At 44.2% G+C, this 17,331-nt stretch overlaps 1 protein-coding gene across 3 annotated transcripts in view; it reads left to right on the forward strand.

Moving 5' to 3' along the window:
* cap2 (cyclase associated actin cytoskeleton regulatory protein 2) overlaps positions 1–17,331 on the forward strand; it is a 205,646-nt gene that overhangs the window by 182,677 nt on the left and 5,638 nt on the right. For all 3 annotated transcript variants that reach the window (XM_078241822.1, XM_078241829.1, XM_078241839.1), the window contains exons 9-11: positions 3,845–4,020; positions 10,995–11,118; positions 11,281–11,363. In XM_078241822.1, the coding sequence (XP_078097948.1) occupies positions 3,845–4,020; positions 10,995–11,118; positions 11,281–11,363 (383 nt within the window). The remainder of the gene's footprint in view (positions 1–3,844; positions 4,021–10,994; positions 11,119–11,280; positions 11,364–17,331) is intronic.

The following is a 17,331-nucleotide window of genomic DNA, read 5'->3' on the forward strand; positions in this document are numbered from 1 at the left end:
AAAATTGTATCAATTCATTATTAAATTCTTTGAAGTAAAAGTGAATGAAAGGATATAGAACCAGGATGGATATAATGATTCAGACTATTTGTGTGGAGGAATAAATGTTGACAGGGACTGGTTGAGAAAAAGGCTGTTTCCATGTCGTACCTTTATGTGTAACTCATAGAAAATCATGAAAATCCTTGCCTGTTCTCTTTAGGGAGCAGCTTGTTAAATCTGTCTCCTGGCAGTCGGGAATATAAGATGTGTGCACCCTCTAGAGGCAAGAGTGGAAATTCTTAGGTTGTTAACTCTCTCGCATGAACAATTTTTAAAAAATGAATCAAGACTATGCCACTTAGTGTTATCTATAAACACTAGATACTGTTTATCTAGTATTGAAATACTCGATAAACAGCTTCAGGGCCTTAATAGAGAAATTAATGTAAGAACATAAGAAATAAAAGCAGGAGTAGACCAAATGTCCCATTGAACCTGCCCCTTTCAATGAAATCATGGATGATCTTCTGTCTCGACTCCCTTTTCCCACCCACGTCCCATAATCCCTGATTCCCTGAGGGCCCAAACATCTGTCTATCTCAGCCTTACATATGTTCAAGCATGGAGCATCTACAACCCTCTGGGGTAGAGAATTCCAAAGATTCATAATCCTCTGAGTGAAGAAATTTCTCCTCATTTCAAACCAAATGATCGCTCCCTTATTCAGATCCTGTGCCCCAGCCCGGAATTGGTAATATCTCACCAAGAATATCCAGTGAGTGACTGAGTCAATTTGAAGGCTCTGGCCTCAATCCCTGATTTACTAGCAGTAAAGTTTCCACAACTGACCTCAGTATCCCTGGACCAGCAAAGGCAGATAAATATCAACTCAACATATCATTACCCAACAACTCCTACTTTCAGAGTATGAGTCCGTTTGAGTGTAGACATGTGCACATGTTTGTAACAGTTGGTAACTTCAGGCTCAGTCATGATGCTTCCTGGAGCTGAATAAGCTACTAACATTGTTGAAACTCTAACCTGAATTCAAGTTGCCTTTTGACCCATTCCACAGCAAAGAGAGGAGACTCCAATCCATTGAACAATGATGATTCTGGATACTAATAAAATAAAACTGAACATGAGGAATTGAGAAGCAAAAATCATTCTCAGAATAACTAAATAACAAATTTACTTAGTACCTTTCATGTCCTCTGGATGCTACAAATGGCCTCCTATGAATTACTTTTTAAGTTTAGCCATTTGCTTTATAAGCAATCATGGCAACTATTTGCACACAACAGCTTTGAAATAATGACTAAATAGTCAGTTTTGGTGGTGGCAATTAAAGAAGAAATGTTGACCAGAACACTGGAGAGAACGGCCCTGTTTTTTTTTTAAATAAACAGACCCATAAGATTTGTCAGAAAGACAGGGGACTGAATTTTCAATCCATGGTCCCAATGCCAGGATGAATTTCAGGACAGAAACCTGGAAATGCTGGTCACGGGATGCGAAAAGTGATTTTGGAGGACACTACCAATTAAGTGGAATAATGGGAGACTTTCCGACAATGAAAGATCAGCTTCTCCAGTGTCAGAGGTGGGAGCTGCCGATGTAGAGAGATGATGGAGACACCCTCTGAAAGCATTTTACAAAACTCTCATGTCCTTGCAAGATGGAGTGCTAGCCCCAGGCCTAGTGCCTCCACCCCTCAGCTGTGTTTTGGCCTCAGCTGGGTCCCACATGCCAAGAGGTAAATTCTGGTTGGTATCCAAGTGGCCTTAACAGGGCTTTAAAGCCCTTTAATTGGTTGCAAGAGCATGTTGACAAACCAGCACACCAACCAATTATGAGAAATTGCTATGCTGCCAGTCCATCTTGGATCTCAATTTGACATCGTATCTGAAAGACGGAGGTAGGGCAGCACTAGATTGAATATTCAAGTGCCTTGAGTGGCCTTTGAATGCAAGACCTTTTGACTAGGGGCTGCATCTAGTGGCCCAACTCACCATGGGTGCAAAATTCCGTTCTGCCCACTAAATCTTGCAAGAGGGCCAAAATGGGATTTGTGCCGGCGAGATCTCATTTTGAAATCTTTCCCCTTCCGGTGGGTGACGTGATCAGGTTTACCCCAGGGGTTGCGAGACAAGGTTGGGCATTGCCCCTTCGCACTGCCAAGTGAACACATGAAGGGGCAGTGCCAAGAGGGCTCTGGCAGGAGGGATAATCTTCTTCCATTGAGCGGAGGGTTCCCCTTATGTACGGTGAGGGAGTGACAAGGGAGAGCCTCAATGTTAGATGGAGAGTGGATCCCGATCTCTGTGGAAGGTTGTGGGGTTCCGTTTTATGTAATTTTGGAATTGGAGCGACCTTTAAAAACAGTGCCCCGATCTCAGGATCCCAGCCTTGCCAGCGTATTTGCTTCCCCCCCCCCGTGTGATCCTCGCCAGCACCTTGAAATTGCTTTAGAATGCTATTTAATCAGTCAAGAAACATTGTCTGTGAAACCGGTGAGTTTTACACAGCCTTTCTTGCCTGATTAAGCACTCTGTGCAATTTTTGGAAAATACCGCCCTCAGAGTGAGATTGCTACCAGCAAGACAAGGCTGAAACTTATTTTAAAAAAATTGTAGCCCCTGTGTATCCAGAAATATCGGTCGTGTGTGTGTGTCCCATTTTGCCATATGTGTTTCTCTTAATCCTGTGCAAGACTTCTGACTTCTGAATGATTTTTCTACAAAGTTCAGATTACTTCAGCTCTAAGGAAACTTGTGTCCATATTAGCTGAATAAACAGGCCACCAATTCCAGCAATAAACCAGCTGTGTTAAACTATAGAAAATGAACATTCGTTTCAAGCATGTTCAGTTATTAGTTTGACTAGGAATAAGGGACTTCAGTAATGTGGAGACTAGAGAAGCTGAGATTGTGCTCCTTAGTGCAAAGAAGATTAAGTGGAGATTTAGTAGAGGTGTTCAAAGTTATGAAAGGATATTGATAGAGTAAATGAGGAAAAGCCTCTTCCACTGCTGCGTGGTTTGGTAACTAGAGGACATAAATTTAAGTTAATTGACAGATGAACCAGAGGTGAGATTAGATTCCATTTTACGCAGTAAGTAGTTATGATCTGGAAAGTATTACCTGAAGGTATATGGAAGCAGATTCAAAAGAAACTTTGAAAAGGAAATTGGATAAATACTTGAATTGGAAAAAATGTAGGACAGTGGAGAAAGAGTAGGGAAGTGGAACTAACTGGATAGTTACAAAAATTCAGCACAGGTGTGATGGGCCGAATGGCTTCCTTCTGTGCTGTATATTCTATTTGATTTGATTTATTATTGTCACATGTATTAGATACAGTGAAAAATATTGTTTCTTGCACGCTATACAGACAGAGCATACCATTCATAGAGGGAAACGAGAGAGTGCAGAATGTAGTGTTACAGTCATAGTTAGGGTGTAGAGAAAGATCAACTTAATGCAAGGTAGGTCCATTCAAAAGTCCGACAGCAGCAGGGAAGAACCTGTTCTTGAGTCGGTTGGTACGTGACCTCAGACTTTTGTATCTTTTTCCCGACGGAAGAAGGTGGAAGAGAGAATGTCTGGGGTGCGTGGGGTCCTTAATTACACTGGCTGCTTTGCCAAGGCAGCGGCAAAGCTGTACATTTTGTGTTGTGTTATAATGTCCTGATTTTTGTAATTATTGAGACTGATGTAGTTTCATATTGAACTTCAACTCCTTAAGATAATGAGATGAATATAAATGTTGGATACTTTACTTTTTGGTTTGGTTGCTGATTCAATAAACTGAACAGTTTTCTTTGCAACTACTTGATATTTCTCTCTGTCTTACTCCTGAGGTCTCCGCCATGTCCCCGATGACCAGAAGAGCCACAAGAATCCAAATCTCCGTCAACGGAGTGGAATTACCAATTCCCCATCAAAGAGTCCCTTGATCAGTCCTACATCTCCCATGTCCCCTCCACAACAGCTGAGAACGCCTGTGCTGGAGCTGGAAGGAAAGAAGTGGAAAGTGGTAAATATAACAAAGTTATTGATCTGGATATCTATGGTATTAATGCCAAGACTTAAATTACAATGTCTTACAACCAAGTACTGATAGATGGTATTCCATTTGTGGAAAGAAAGAACTTGCATTTATAATTAACCATCATGGCTGATCTGTTGGTGGTATCAACTTTACCTTCTTGTCTGCCCCCTATAACCCTCGACTCCCTTGTCTGACAAAAATCTTCAATAGATTCAATGACCCAGCATCTACTTCTATCTCGAGAAGAAAATTCCACATTCAAATGGTCCTCTTGCGTCTCTTGCCAAATTCAATGAGTTTTGGGAGCTAGGCAATATGGTTATTGCTACTGGGGTCTCAAACACTGTTGGCAGATAATTATCATTGAGACACAAGTTTCCATTGGAAATCTCTGTCCCCAAATTTAGACCACACAAATTAATTAAAGGCAGAACTGGGTGATGTATCACAAGACTGATGTACTTTAGAAATCTTATTTGTTTCAGTTGACCATTTTGATAAAATAGAAACCACAAAAAATTGACTCAAATGTCAAGAGAGTTCACTTCACTTGGACACATTTTCAAGGCGATTACCTGAAACCATGGTATAATGCTTAATGATTGCGTTTTGAGAAGGGAACATTTATTGATTCACTTACTGCAACAAACATCCCCACTCAGCTTGGTGTAGGATGCTCTCTAATACACCAATTTGTTTGTTTCCAATAATGAAATGGACAGTAGTGTTCATGGACATAAAGTACAATTAAAACCAGCACAACCTATTCCAAGTTACAACTACTTGACATGAAGCTATTTAGATAAATTGTGAGGGTATAGTTACCACTCTTCTGTTGCTTTCCAACTGAGCTTTTGGGTATTGATTCATGCATGCAGCCTCTGAAAAGACTGTGCACTGTTGAATGATTAATAACATCCCATATTTTACAGTAAAATACCAGTCAATGCTCCCTTACTTGTTTCTGTTTATCTGAACATTAGAAATTCTTCCATTGACTATCTTCCACTTAAATCAATTATAAGCTCTCTTTTTTAGCATTCTGAAAATAATCCAGATGGAACGTGGTGTAAAAAAGCAATGGGGATGTGGATTTAATTAAGTTTTTGTTCCTTAAATAAGCATTAGAATAGGAGAGTGTACTTAAGATGCTTAAGATTTCCCATCTCTCATAGAAAGAACCTTTGCAAAAAAAATATTGTTTTTAAAACATAGTAGCCTTTGACTTTAACTTTTTTGGCTAACTTTAGTGAAATTGAGAGTAATTGTTTCTGACTGTCATTTACTTTATGATCACCAATACAGTGTACAGTGTTGTACAAAGCACAATAGTGACATCTAGTGTCAGTGAGCCATCTCAGTAGTACAACATTGTTTTGTTGATCCATTTTGGATAAAACTATCCCAAAACAGCTTGTTTCTTTTTGAAAGACATTTTTGAAAGACATTTTGACACTATTTGTTAGCCTGCGCATAATTCATTACATGCCATCAGTGAGTGTGGCTTAAATGAGGATTGTTTTTGAACTTAGTTTTGATTCTACGAGATGTAAACTTGATACCTTTATCATTCCCTCTCACTACACTCTTTGCCAGGATCAAACTCTCCTCGATAAAACACTTCCCCACCCTGAAGTATATACTGGGCGTTCAGATTTGTGAATATTGCTATTTGGCACGACTTAAGGGTGACCTGTTGAATGAGGAGATTAGTTGGCATGATGAAAAGGAAGAAGTACCTGTATGACAGATGTCAGGTAGAAAATACAATGGAGAATCATGGTGAATATAGAAAGAAAGACCAGAGGGGAAGTGAAACTAATCTGAAAAGCAAAGAGGAAGCATGAAAAGAGACTAATAGCTAACATAAAAAGGCATCTTTGTGTGATAATCTCACCAAGGCCAGTCTTCCGTCACCACTCACCCTTTATTTTCAATGTGCATAAAGCACCACTTCTGCAGCTACAATGTACAGATCAAGCCCCAGAGTCCTTTGAGCCAGCTGGTTTTAAACCCCCTGCTGCCCCTTCTCTATTGGGCAAGCCACCACGTGTTTAATAGGGGAGCTTGTTTAATAGGGTTCACGGAAAGATCTGTTGGCGATCCCCTGTGGCCATTATAAGATCCCTCCCCCTCCAATCCATTTCTTCCAGTACACAGCCACAAAATGGCCTTTTCAGCATTTGGCGATCAGCCTGTGATCAATTGGAGGCAGTACTGGATCTGTGGTTGTGGAGCGGATCAGAAACCTTCACTTCCGAAGGGATCGTTGTAAAGCCACTGACGCCAATTATTCCTGATGTTTTACTCCTGCTGCATCGCCAGTATCTTCTGCTTCTACTTCGGAATCCGTGTCTTCATTACCCGGAGGTACAAGTGTAAGGTTGTCTTCTACTTCTGGCTGGCAGTAGTCATCCCCATGAGGCCTGCACTGGCACAGGCTCCCTACTCTTGAGATGATCCAGATGCTTCCTCACAACTTTGCCCAGCACTTAGTCTTCATAAGACGCGGGCCCGGGGGTTTTTTCCATTATGATCCGGGGGGCCAACTGAGACCATCCTGGAAGTTCCTTATGTGGACTGAGTCACCGGTCTTGAACATTTTTTCAAAATTCTTTTCAAAAAGTGTCAAATTTGGGTAAAAACAAGTAATTCAAGCTGGTTTTTTCAGTGGGAGTTCAGAGAAGAATCTCCCACACTGTGCACTGCAGAGGTCACTAGCGTGCATATCATTATAAAGCTGTGGGCGGGGCCTATGCCCACTGGAGAGGCCGGCAGCATAGCACTGAGCGGACCACTGCGCACATGCACCGATCTGTCAGCACCGAGATCGGTGCATGCGCAGTGGCCCCGCACTGCCGGCCTCCCGCCATGGCCTGATTGCTGACCCATTCCTGTGCCAACCACTGCCCCCCCCCAACAGCGCCAATCCCCCCCCCCCCCCCCTCTGTAGCCCCAACCCCCTCTGTAGCCCCGACCCCCCAGCAGGCTACACCCCTTCCAGACCACTCTGATCGCTGGCCTCCCTTTTTCCCCACTGATGCCGACTGTAGAGTGGCAGCGGGACTGCCCAGCCCCACCAATTACCCCCCAAGGGACCCGCCTCTATAGGCCCTGCCCCTGGCCCGATGGACAGTGTCAAGGTGCCCCCTGGGCATTGGCACTTTCCCCTTGGGTAGTGCTGGGGGCACAGACTGGCACTGCCAGGGCACCAATGCCCAGGATGCACCCGCTGCCCGACCTCTGCGGGGGGGGGGGGGGGGGGGGCGGGGGCAATTGCCCTCCCCTTCACTCCAGCGGGGTCAGGCCACTAGTTCCCTGAGCTATTGTAATCCCCGCTGAAGTGGACCACTTTGGCAGGGGGAGGGGGGAGATATTAAAATGATTTCCGCATCTCCCAGCCGATTTCCAGCGCAGAGCTGACACTGCCGGAAATCCGACGCTGGGAGACGGTATCAGGGTGGGAACGCACGCGCGAACTTCGTGAATCGGCCAATGCGAGAATCACCCGGACCACTGCACTAAAAATTAGAGCAGCGGGATGAGAGAATCGCGGCCCATGTCTATAGTCTTCACAGTGATGTTTGCTTCTAGGAGCAAAAAAGCAACTAGCTCTGTGCGTAAAATATTAATGTAACCTGAGCCATCCAAAAGAGAATCAGAAAATTAATGGGGAAGGATACCATTCAGCCCACCATGTTTGCACAGAACAAAAAGTGCTTTCTAGCCCAATCGCACTTTACAGTTTTGGGCCATAGCCTTGAATATTATGTCATTTCAAGTGCATATCCAAGTACTTTTTAAATATGGTGAGAGTTTTTGCCTCTAACACTCTTTTAGGCAGCAAATTCCAGCTCCCTTACCCCGTTCCCCTCATCACCACCACCACCTTCTGGTTGAAAACATTTCTCCTCAACTCCCCTCTATCCTTGTGCCTGTTACTTTATATCTATGCTCCGTGAGGGATTATTGACCGCTCTGCTAATTGTGAGGGAATCAGACACTGCTGCCTGCCTCTCTGCTGTGGAAGGACTACAAATCCTAGCAATGGCCAAGAGTTCTAGTGCAAGTTCAGAGAGTGGAAAGGGAGAATAGGCTGTCCTTGAACAAGGACACCATACTCAGAGAGGACACAAAAATCTGATCACAGGACCGTGGTTTTGGGGCACGAAAAGGGGCCCACATTATGAGATGGTCCGAAGCTGAAAAGGCAGCAGGAGGTTGTCACCTCCATGCAGCTGATTAGTTCCCTGTAGCTTGGGCTCAGAGAGGCCCAGGAGCAGAAGTTGCTCGGTGCAACTGGGGAGATTGCGGCTTGGGAAAGAACAGAAGCAGCTGTTGGCATCAGTGTGACCTGGGAGTCAGGACTGTGCCTGTGTTTAGATGCTGGAGTATAGCCTGGCCAACACAGAAGGATGCAGTCTCAGCAGAAGTTTAACTTGGCTGGAAAAGAAACCAAGAAGGCGGGACTTGGGAGCAGGTTTGAGAGAGGTCTGGAATAGTGTGTCTTTTCAGTGAGGATTGTACCCATGAAACTCAGGTGGATCAGAGTATCCCTTTGTAAAAGGCAGGAATTTAAATTCCTCATGAGGAAGACAGAGTTTTAAAAATTTCTTATGACTCAGTAATGACTGACGCCAGGTCAGTTGCTGAGAAATTCGAGGGATCTGTCTTGGTTGTGTCTGCCGTTTTACTGTGCGGTTTGTGGTGCGTTCAACCACAGTTTGCCTGTTAATTCATGATTAATCATGTTGATTCTGGATGTTGAGTATAAGATAGATAGTATTGACTATTTGCTGTGTTGACTCTTGTATAGTAAAATCTCTTCTGTTGGTTTAAAATCATGGAATCTTGTGGCTTTATTCTCTTAATAAGTAACTGAGAATTCAAATTTCATCTACTCTAAACAAAATGTTACTGGTCCCTAAACAGATTGTAACATCATGGGAATAGGCCCTTCCTATCCACTCTACCTGGTCCCCTTATTTTATACACTTCAATTGAATCTCCCCTCAGGCTCCTCTAGTTTCACAGAAGCCAACCCCAGCCTCTCCAATCTTTCCTCATAGCTAAAATTCTCCATTCCCGCAGACTTGTAAATCTCTTCTGTACCCTTTCTAATGAGATCACATCCTTCCTGTAATGTGGCGACAGAACTTTATGTGGTACTTAAGCTGTGGCCTAACTGGTATTTTATGCAGTCCTAGCACAACCACCCTGCTCTTTTATTACCATGGCTGGAATAATAAAGGGAAGTATCCCATATGCCTTCTTAACAACTGTATCTACCTGACATTTCCCTGAAACTTGGCATTAACTTATGTCATGCTGAAAATCTGGGATCTTCACTATTTGCACCAAGCCTGAAGGAGCTTCTTACATTGTGATGCAAGCAACACCAAGACTCAAAATGCAGATAATACCTGGTGAAAAAGAGGAGTAACCTTTGAATTTGCATACTTAAGCTATGTGCTGATGTCGCACTGAACTCACAAAATTGACTCATTGAAGAAAACCATGATTCATTAAATCCAAAATCCTGCTCAAACCTTTGCTTTTATGCACAACATTCCTGACAGATTGTTAAAGGTATCTAAGAAAGAGTGTCTGTAACCCAGTTCATCTCAAAGGATTCCAGATTTGTGTTTTGAAAGTCAATAGATTGTAGGAAAATGGAAGATTTAGGAGTGTTGAAGTCCTGGGAAAGAATGGGCTGAACTATGAACGGACATAACAAATCTTAATCTCAACAGATGAGATGTACAGACATGTACAGGCTGGTGATTTGGAACGTAGGAAGAGCTAGACTTGAGTCTATGGAGTAGAAATTGGTCCTCACCATGCTCAATTTCTAGGCAAAAATAAGGGCTGAAGTGGAAAACTTTTAGGAAGCATTAACCGCATACCAGATCTGCACTTCCATTGTGAGAGCTGCCACACACAAGCAGATTTCCAGAAGGCTGCCAGAAACAGATGTTAAGTCACATTTTGTTGTAAATGAGGGGCAGGATTTAGCAGCCCTGCCTGCCACTGGGATCATCCAATCCTGCTGAAAGTCAATGGACTTTTGGCTGGACCACCGAATAGAATCATAGAATAGAATCCCAGCAGTGTAGAAGGAGGCCATTCAGCCCATCAAGTCTGCACTGACCACAATACCACCCGGGCCCTATTCCTGTAACCGCACATATTTACCCTGCTAATCCCCCTGACACTAGGGTCAATTTAGCATGGCCAATCTAGCTAACCTGCACATCTTTGGACTGTGGGAGGAAACCAGAGCATCCAGAGGAAACCCACGCAGACACAGGGAGAATGTGCAAACTCCGCACAGACAGTGACCCGAGGCCGGAATTGAACCCGGGTCCCTGGCGCTGTGAGGCACCAGTGCTAACCACTGCAGAATATTCTGCAGCGATTCCCACCATGTCGGGACCGGAAAATCCAGCCAAGGTGCCAGGAATGCCAGTTTCAGACTGTCGTACAGAAATTGGTTTTGACAGTTCAGAGCAAGTGCCCAGTCCTTGTTTGCTTGGGAATCTTAATAAGTTGTTGCAACCTAAGCAACAACCAATCCCAAAAGGCAAAGATGTATTTCTAAATTTTAAACATTTTAACGTTCTTCTGGAACCAGGAGGTGGAGGAATGCTTCCCTTGGACTCCGCAGACCATGTGATCACCCCTTACCCCTGCCCATTGCTGCTTCAACAACCCCTTCCAAGAACTTGATCTTTGGGCCACTGCAAGCAAGACAAATATCTCAATATTCTCTTAGTGAAATGTGTGACTTTCCCATGGAGTGCAACAGGTAGAACATTAATTAGGTTGGGACACACAATGTTGTTATGCCATTGCTTATGGACCCAAAAATAGGTCACAACCAAATTCTGCCCCTATATCTTTGTGGGGTTTATTTATATTTGAATTTGCAGGTAACTAGTTTTATTACTTTGTTCTAGGAATACCAGGAAAATAATAACAATCTCATCATTTCTGAGACTGAACTGAAGCATGTTGCTTATGTCTATAAGTGCAACAAATCCACGCTGAAAGTCCAAGGCAAAGTCAATTCCATTATAGTCGGTAAGTATGTGGGTCAATACCAAAAGGGTTAAATACCTGATAGGAATGGCTCATCTTGCACATGGTAGGGGCACCGCTTTGTTACCTTCAATTGTCTAGTTCCATTACTTTTTGCTCATAACACTGTGGTTGGTCCCTCAAGTATATTTTATTATGTTTCAGATTCTTGTAAAAAGCTTGGCCTTGTGTTTGACAACGTGGTGGGAATAGTTGAAATCATCAATTCCAGAGATGTGCAAATTCAGGTAACAATTAATTTGCAGAAACATCAGCAAATACCCAGTATTTAATAGTACTAAATAATAGAACTTGTACAAATATTTCCCATTTTGTGAAAATTTGCAGCATAATAAATGATTACATAATTCACATCGTTATTAACCACAGATTTGAGTCGATGCATCCACTTTGTCCATTATTGGAATAAAACACATCAGTTTATTATGAATAGTGAGCTGTAATATTGTAGTCATTTCTCCCGAGTTAATCCAATCTGTTGGGATCAATGAAATAGCTAGCAGAAACTCCCTGATGATTCCCTCATTTTTTCTTGCATTGATAGTTCAAACCCCTTTATAGATCAAGATTGCAATAGTTACCTATTTCTCTAAGCCATTTGCCAATAAATATTGTCCTTTGAAAATACTTTCAGGTTTGCAGCAGTTATCCACTTTTTGAAGCTGATTGCTGATAAATAGCTTTAAATCCTTGGGCTTAGTGGCCTTATTTCCATTTTAATGCTGATGCAAGTCTGCCAATAATATTCAGTCAGTTATCATCTTCTTTATACGGTGAATCGTCATGCATTTGGTCCCGGTATTTTGTTTGTGTCATCGGTGCATTGGAGGGGGGAAGCCTGCTGAAGTAGGAGGTGAATTCTATCTATCACATACACAACTCCAGGATATAATTTGTTCAATAATCATAAATTATTATGGGGAGGCAATGGCCTAGTGGTATTATCGCTAGACTATTAATCCAGAAACTCAGCTAATGTTCTGGGGACCCAGGTTCGAATCCCACCACGGCAGATGGTGGAATTTGAATTCAATAAAGAAAATCTGGAATTAAAAATCTACTAAATCGCCAACATCACAGATGTCAGTCTTCCGCCAATTTGATCCACCCCACATGATATCAAGAAACAACTGAAGATGCTGGACACTGCAAATGCGAGGGGCCCTGCCAAAATTCTGGCAATAATCCTGAAGAATTGTGCTCCAGAACATGCTGCATCCCTAGCCAACCTGTTCCAGTACAGCTACTATGGTAGCATCTACCCAGCAATTTGGAAAATAGCCAGGTATGTCCTGTACACAAGAAACAGGACAGACCCAAGCCAGCCAAATATCACCCCATCAGTCTACTCTCGATCATCAGCAAAGTGATGGAAGAGGTCATCAATAGTGCTATCGAGCAGCATTTACTTAGCAATAACCTGCTTATGGATTCTGCAAGGGTCACTCAGCTCCTGATCTCATTATTGCCTTGGTTCAAATATGGACAAAAAAGCTGAATGCAAGAATTGAGAGTGACTGCCCTTGACATCAAGGCAGCATTTAACCAAATATGCCATCAAGGAGCCCTAGCAAAACCTGGAGTCAATGGGAATCAGGGGGAAACTCTCAATTGATTGGAGTCATACCTGGCACAAAGGAGGATGGTTATGGTGGTTGGAGATCAACCATCTCGGCTCCAGGCCATCACTGCCTAACCATCTTCAGCTGCTTCATCAATGACCTCCCTTCCATCGTAAGGTCAGAATTGGGAATGTTCACCGATGATTGAACAATGTTCAGCACCATTTGTATCTTTTCAAATACTAAAACAGTTCATGTCCAAATGAAGCAAGATCTGGACAATATCCAGGCTTGGGCTGACAAGTGGCAAGTAACATTTGTGCCACACAAGTGCCAGGCAATGACCATCTCTAAAAAGAGAGGAGCTAACCATTACCCCTTGACATTCAATGGCATTACCATCTCTGAATCCCCCACTATCAACATCCTGGGGGTTACCATTGACCAGAAACTGAACTGGACTAGCCATATAAATACTGTGGCCACCAGAACAGGTGAAGGACTAGGAATCCTGAGATGAGTAACTCACCTCCTGATCCCCAAAGCCTGTCCACCATCTACACGGCACAAATCAGGAGTGTAATGGAATACTCTCCACTTGCCTGGATGAATGCAGCTCCAACAACATTCACGAAACTCAAACACCATCCAAGACAAAGCAGCCGACTTGATTGCTACCCCTTCGACAAACATTAATTCCCTCCACCACCGACGAACAGTGGCAGCCGTGTGTACCTCTACAAGATGCAGTGCAGGAACTCAGCCTGCCAAGGTGCCTCCAGGGAATTGCCAGCCTGGCCCCCGACACTGCCCAAGGGATAAAATGGCAAAGCCTAGGGGCAACTTGGCACTACCCACCAGGCATCGGGCAATGTCAAGGGGGTGGGACTATAGGGGAGGTGGGGTCTAATGGTGGGAGAGGGGGGCAATCAGTGAGGATATGGAGTCCTTCTGCCACTTTGCACTGGGATCAGTGACAGAGGGAGGGAGGCCCACGATCGGAATTGGCCATCGGGATGCGGGGGGTGGGGGTGTTCGGCTGCTGGGGGAGTTGGGATTGCAGGGGGAGGAGAGGGGTGGGTGTTACATAAGAACATAAGAACATAAGAAATAGGAGCAGGAGTAGGCCATCTAGCCCCTCGAGCCTGCCCCGCCATTCAATAAGATCATGGCTGATCTGACGTGGATCAGTACCACTTACCCGCCTGATCCCCATAACCCTTAATTCCCTTACCGATCAGGAATCCATCCATCCGCGCTTTAAACATATTCAGCGAGGTAGCCTCCACCACCTCAGTGGGCAGAGAATTCCAGAGATTCACCACCCTCTGGGAGAAGAAGTTCCTCCTCAACTCTGTCTTAAACCGACCCCCCTTTATTTTGAGGCTGTGTCCTCTAGTTTTAACTTCCTTACTAAGTGGAAAGAATCTCTCCACCTCCACCCTATCCAGCCCCCGCATTATCTTATAAGTCTCCATAAGATCCCCCCTCATCCTTCTAAACTCCAACGAGTACAAACCCAATCTCCTCAGCCTCTCCTCATAATCCAAACCCCTCATCTCCGGTATCAACCTGGTGAACCTTCTCTGCACTCCCTCCAATGCCAATATATCCCTCCTCATATAAGGGGACCAATACTGCACACAGTATTCCAGCTGCGGCCTCACCAATGCCCTGTACAGGTGCATCAAGACATCCCTGCTTTTATATTCTATCCCCCTCGCGATATAGGCCAACATCCCATTTGCCTTCTTGATCACCTGTTGTACCTGCAGACTGGGCTTTTGTGTCTCGTGCACAAGGACCCCCAGGTCCCTTTGCACGGTAGCATGTTTTAATTTGTTTCCATTGAGATAGTAATCCCATTTGTTATTATTTCCTCCAAAGTGTATAACCTCGCATTTATCAACGTTATACTCCATTTGCCATATCCTCGCCCACTCACTCAGCCTGTCCAAATCTCTCTGCAGATCTTCTCCGTCCTCCACACGATTCACTTTTCCACTTATCTTTGTGTCGTCTGCAAACTTCGTTACCCTACACTCCGTCCCCTCCTCCAGATCATCTATATAAATGGTAAACAGTTGCGGCCCGAGTACCGATCCCTGCGGCACGCCACTAGTTACCTTCCTCCAACCGGAAAAACACCCATTTATTCCGACTCTTTGCTTCCTGTCGGATAGCCAGTCCCCAATCCACTTTAACACACTACCCCCAACTCCGTGTGCCCTAATCTTCTTCAGCAGCCTTTTATGGGGCACCTTATCAAACGCCTTTTGGAAATCCAAAAACACCGCATCCACCGGTTCTCCTCCATCAACCGCCCTAGTCACATCTTCATAAAAATCCAACATGTTCGTCAAGCACGACTTTCCCCTCATGAATCCATGCTGCGTCTGATTGATCGAACCATTTCTATCCAGATGCCCTGCTATCTCCTCTTTAATAATGGATTCCAGCATTTTCCCTACTACAGACGTTAAGCTGACCGGCCTATAGTTACCTGCCTTTTGTCTCCTTCCTTTTTTAAACAGCGGCGTAACATTAGCCGTTTTCCAATCAACCGGCACTACCCCAGAATGCAACGAGTTTTGATAAATAATCACTAACGCATCCACTATTACCTCTGACATTTATTTCAATACCCTGGGATGCATTCCATCCGGGTGTTGGCCCGGACATGTCTGGGAGGCCAGCAATCGGGCCTTGGGGGGGATCGGTGGGACAAAGAAGAGGGGTTGCGGGGCTGGCCAGTGATCAGGAGGCCAGCAGTGCAGGGTTCCTGTGCATGCGCCAATCTCGGTGCTGACAGATCAGCACATGCACGGTGGCCTGCTCAGAGCTGTGCTGCCGGCCTCTCCAACAGGAGTAGGCCCCATCCACAGCTTTTCAGTGTGATTCACACTAGGGCTCCCTGTGATGCACAGAGTGTTGGAGATTCACTTTGTTTTTTTTCAAGCAGGATTTTCAAAGGATTTACTCCAGTTTTTACGTGAATTCGGCACTTAGAACTTTTTTTGGGAGAATCCCACCCAACATTCTTCTTATAGACTTAAACTTCACTTCACAATCAGTTAACAAACAACACAGGCTTACATGCTTGTACTTATTAACAGTCCTAAAGCCTTTGAACACCTTTAGAAAGAGAGAGAGACGGAGAGCCGCCTGTCTTTTGTCGGCCTCAAACATAAGCCTCCAGAGAGAGAGACAGAAAGACACCTTTTGCTGCTTTCAAGACCAGACAGAAACTGGCTGTTTTAGAACCAAAGAGAACCGTGTTTTCTCTCTGCAAACATAGCTCCACCCATTCACATGACTCTGCCTCTGTCAATCAACCTAATCAAAACCCAACTCTGAAACCCCAGGGAAAAAACCAAAATAAACAAAAATGCGTTAACTCAGATTAAAACAAACGCATTCTGAGCTAAAATCAATCACTAACCTGCCTTCTCAGCAGGTGAGCTGCCTGGTGCAGACAAATTGGCATGGTGTAAAATAGTGCTGAATTTTAGGCATACCCCTTACAAAAAACATGATATAAATACATTTCTTAAAGGCACAGTATCACCACACCAGGTTTCATTGAACAGATAAGGGTGCAGGGGCCTCCCCACTCCACCCACCGAATGAAAGTTAGCTAGCAGCTGACACACCTGGAAGAAGCCTGCTCGGCAGTCATAACATGCTGCTGACGGCCTGTTCACAGTGTGACATCCGCCCTTCAGTGGACAGCCAATCTGACTGACAAGAAGCTCTAGCAGTCCCAACAGTACCAGACCTCAGTAATAGATGCTGCTGGGACTGCAGGGAGCAGCAGGAAGAAGAGATGTGGCTGCCAGAGACAGATGAGTCTTTTAGGGCAGGGAGGATCTGAGAGCTGAGGGGAAGAGGAGGTAGGGGGCTGGGCTTTGAAGGGCAGGCAGCGAGGCACAAAGGAGGGGCTGACTTCTGGGGTGGGTGGTGTCCAAGATGTGCATAGGACACCCCCGAAGTTCTGTGATCTGCCTTCCTTCCAACCCTTTTCAACTTGACCTCAAGCTAGCCATCTCCCAGCCTTTTGCCCCCACCAACCATGTTAAGACGTGGGCAGCATAATATCCCTGGTAACAAGCTCAATTGATCCGTATTTATTTAAATATGGTGGGTGGGTTGCCAATTTTGGAGCAGGCCCATCCACTGTAATGTGGGGGACAGCCCATGGGTGGGTGGGAATGGTGGTGGGCTGGACACCCCTCGTATTTTAGCCCCCCCTCCCCATCGAAAACATACTCAGCAGGGGCACAGTAAAGTTCAACCCTCTAAGTAGATTATTTTCAAAAAGAATGAAAGGGAAGACCCAAAAATGTTAAATGAATATATTAAAAGTAAAATATGAAACTGGCCATTTACCTGTGCCTAGCACCTACTTTGTATAATACTGGGTTGGAGTCAATCTGTGACAGGCATGGTATAATAAATTAACTTTGGAAACTCTTACAACAGGCATCTCTACTGCTTGCATGATATGAGAGTTTCCGATGTAACATATATCCCAAGTACCAAACTTAACATATAACATATTTACATTGTAATAAAAAGTAGCAGTTAATTTTTGAATGTTAGCTATATAATGAGCTTTGACCTTGCTGCCAAT

Source organism: Mustelus asterias, chromosome 2 (genome assembly GCF_964213995.1).
Source record: "Mustelus asterias chromosome 2, sMusAst1.hap1.1, whole genome shotgun sequence".
NCBI lineage: Eukaryota > Metazoa > Chordata > Chondrichthyes > Carcharhiniformes > Triakidae > Mustelus > Mustelus asterias.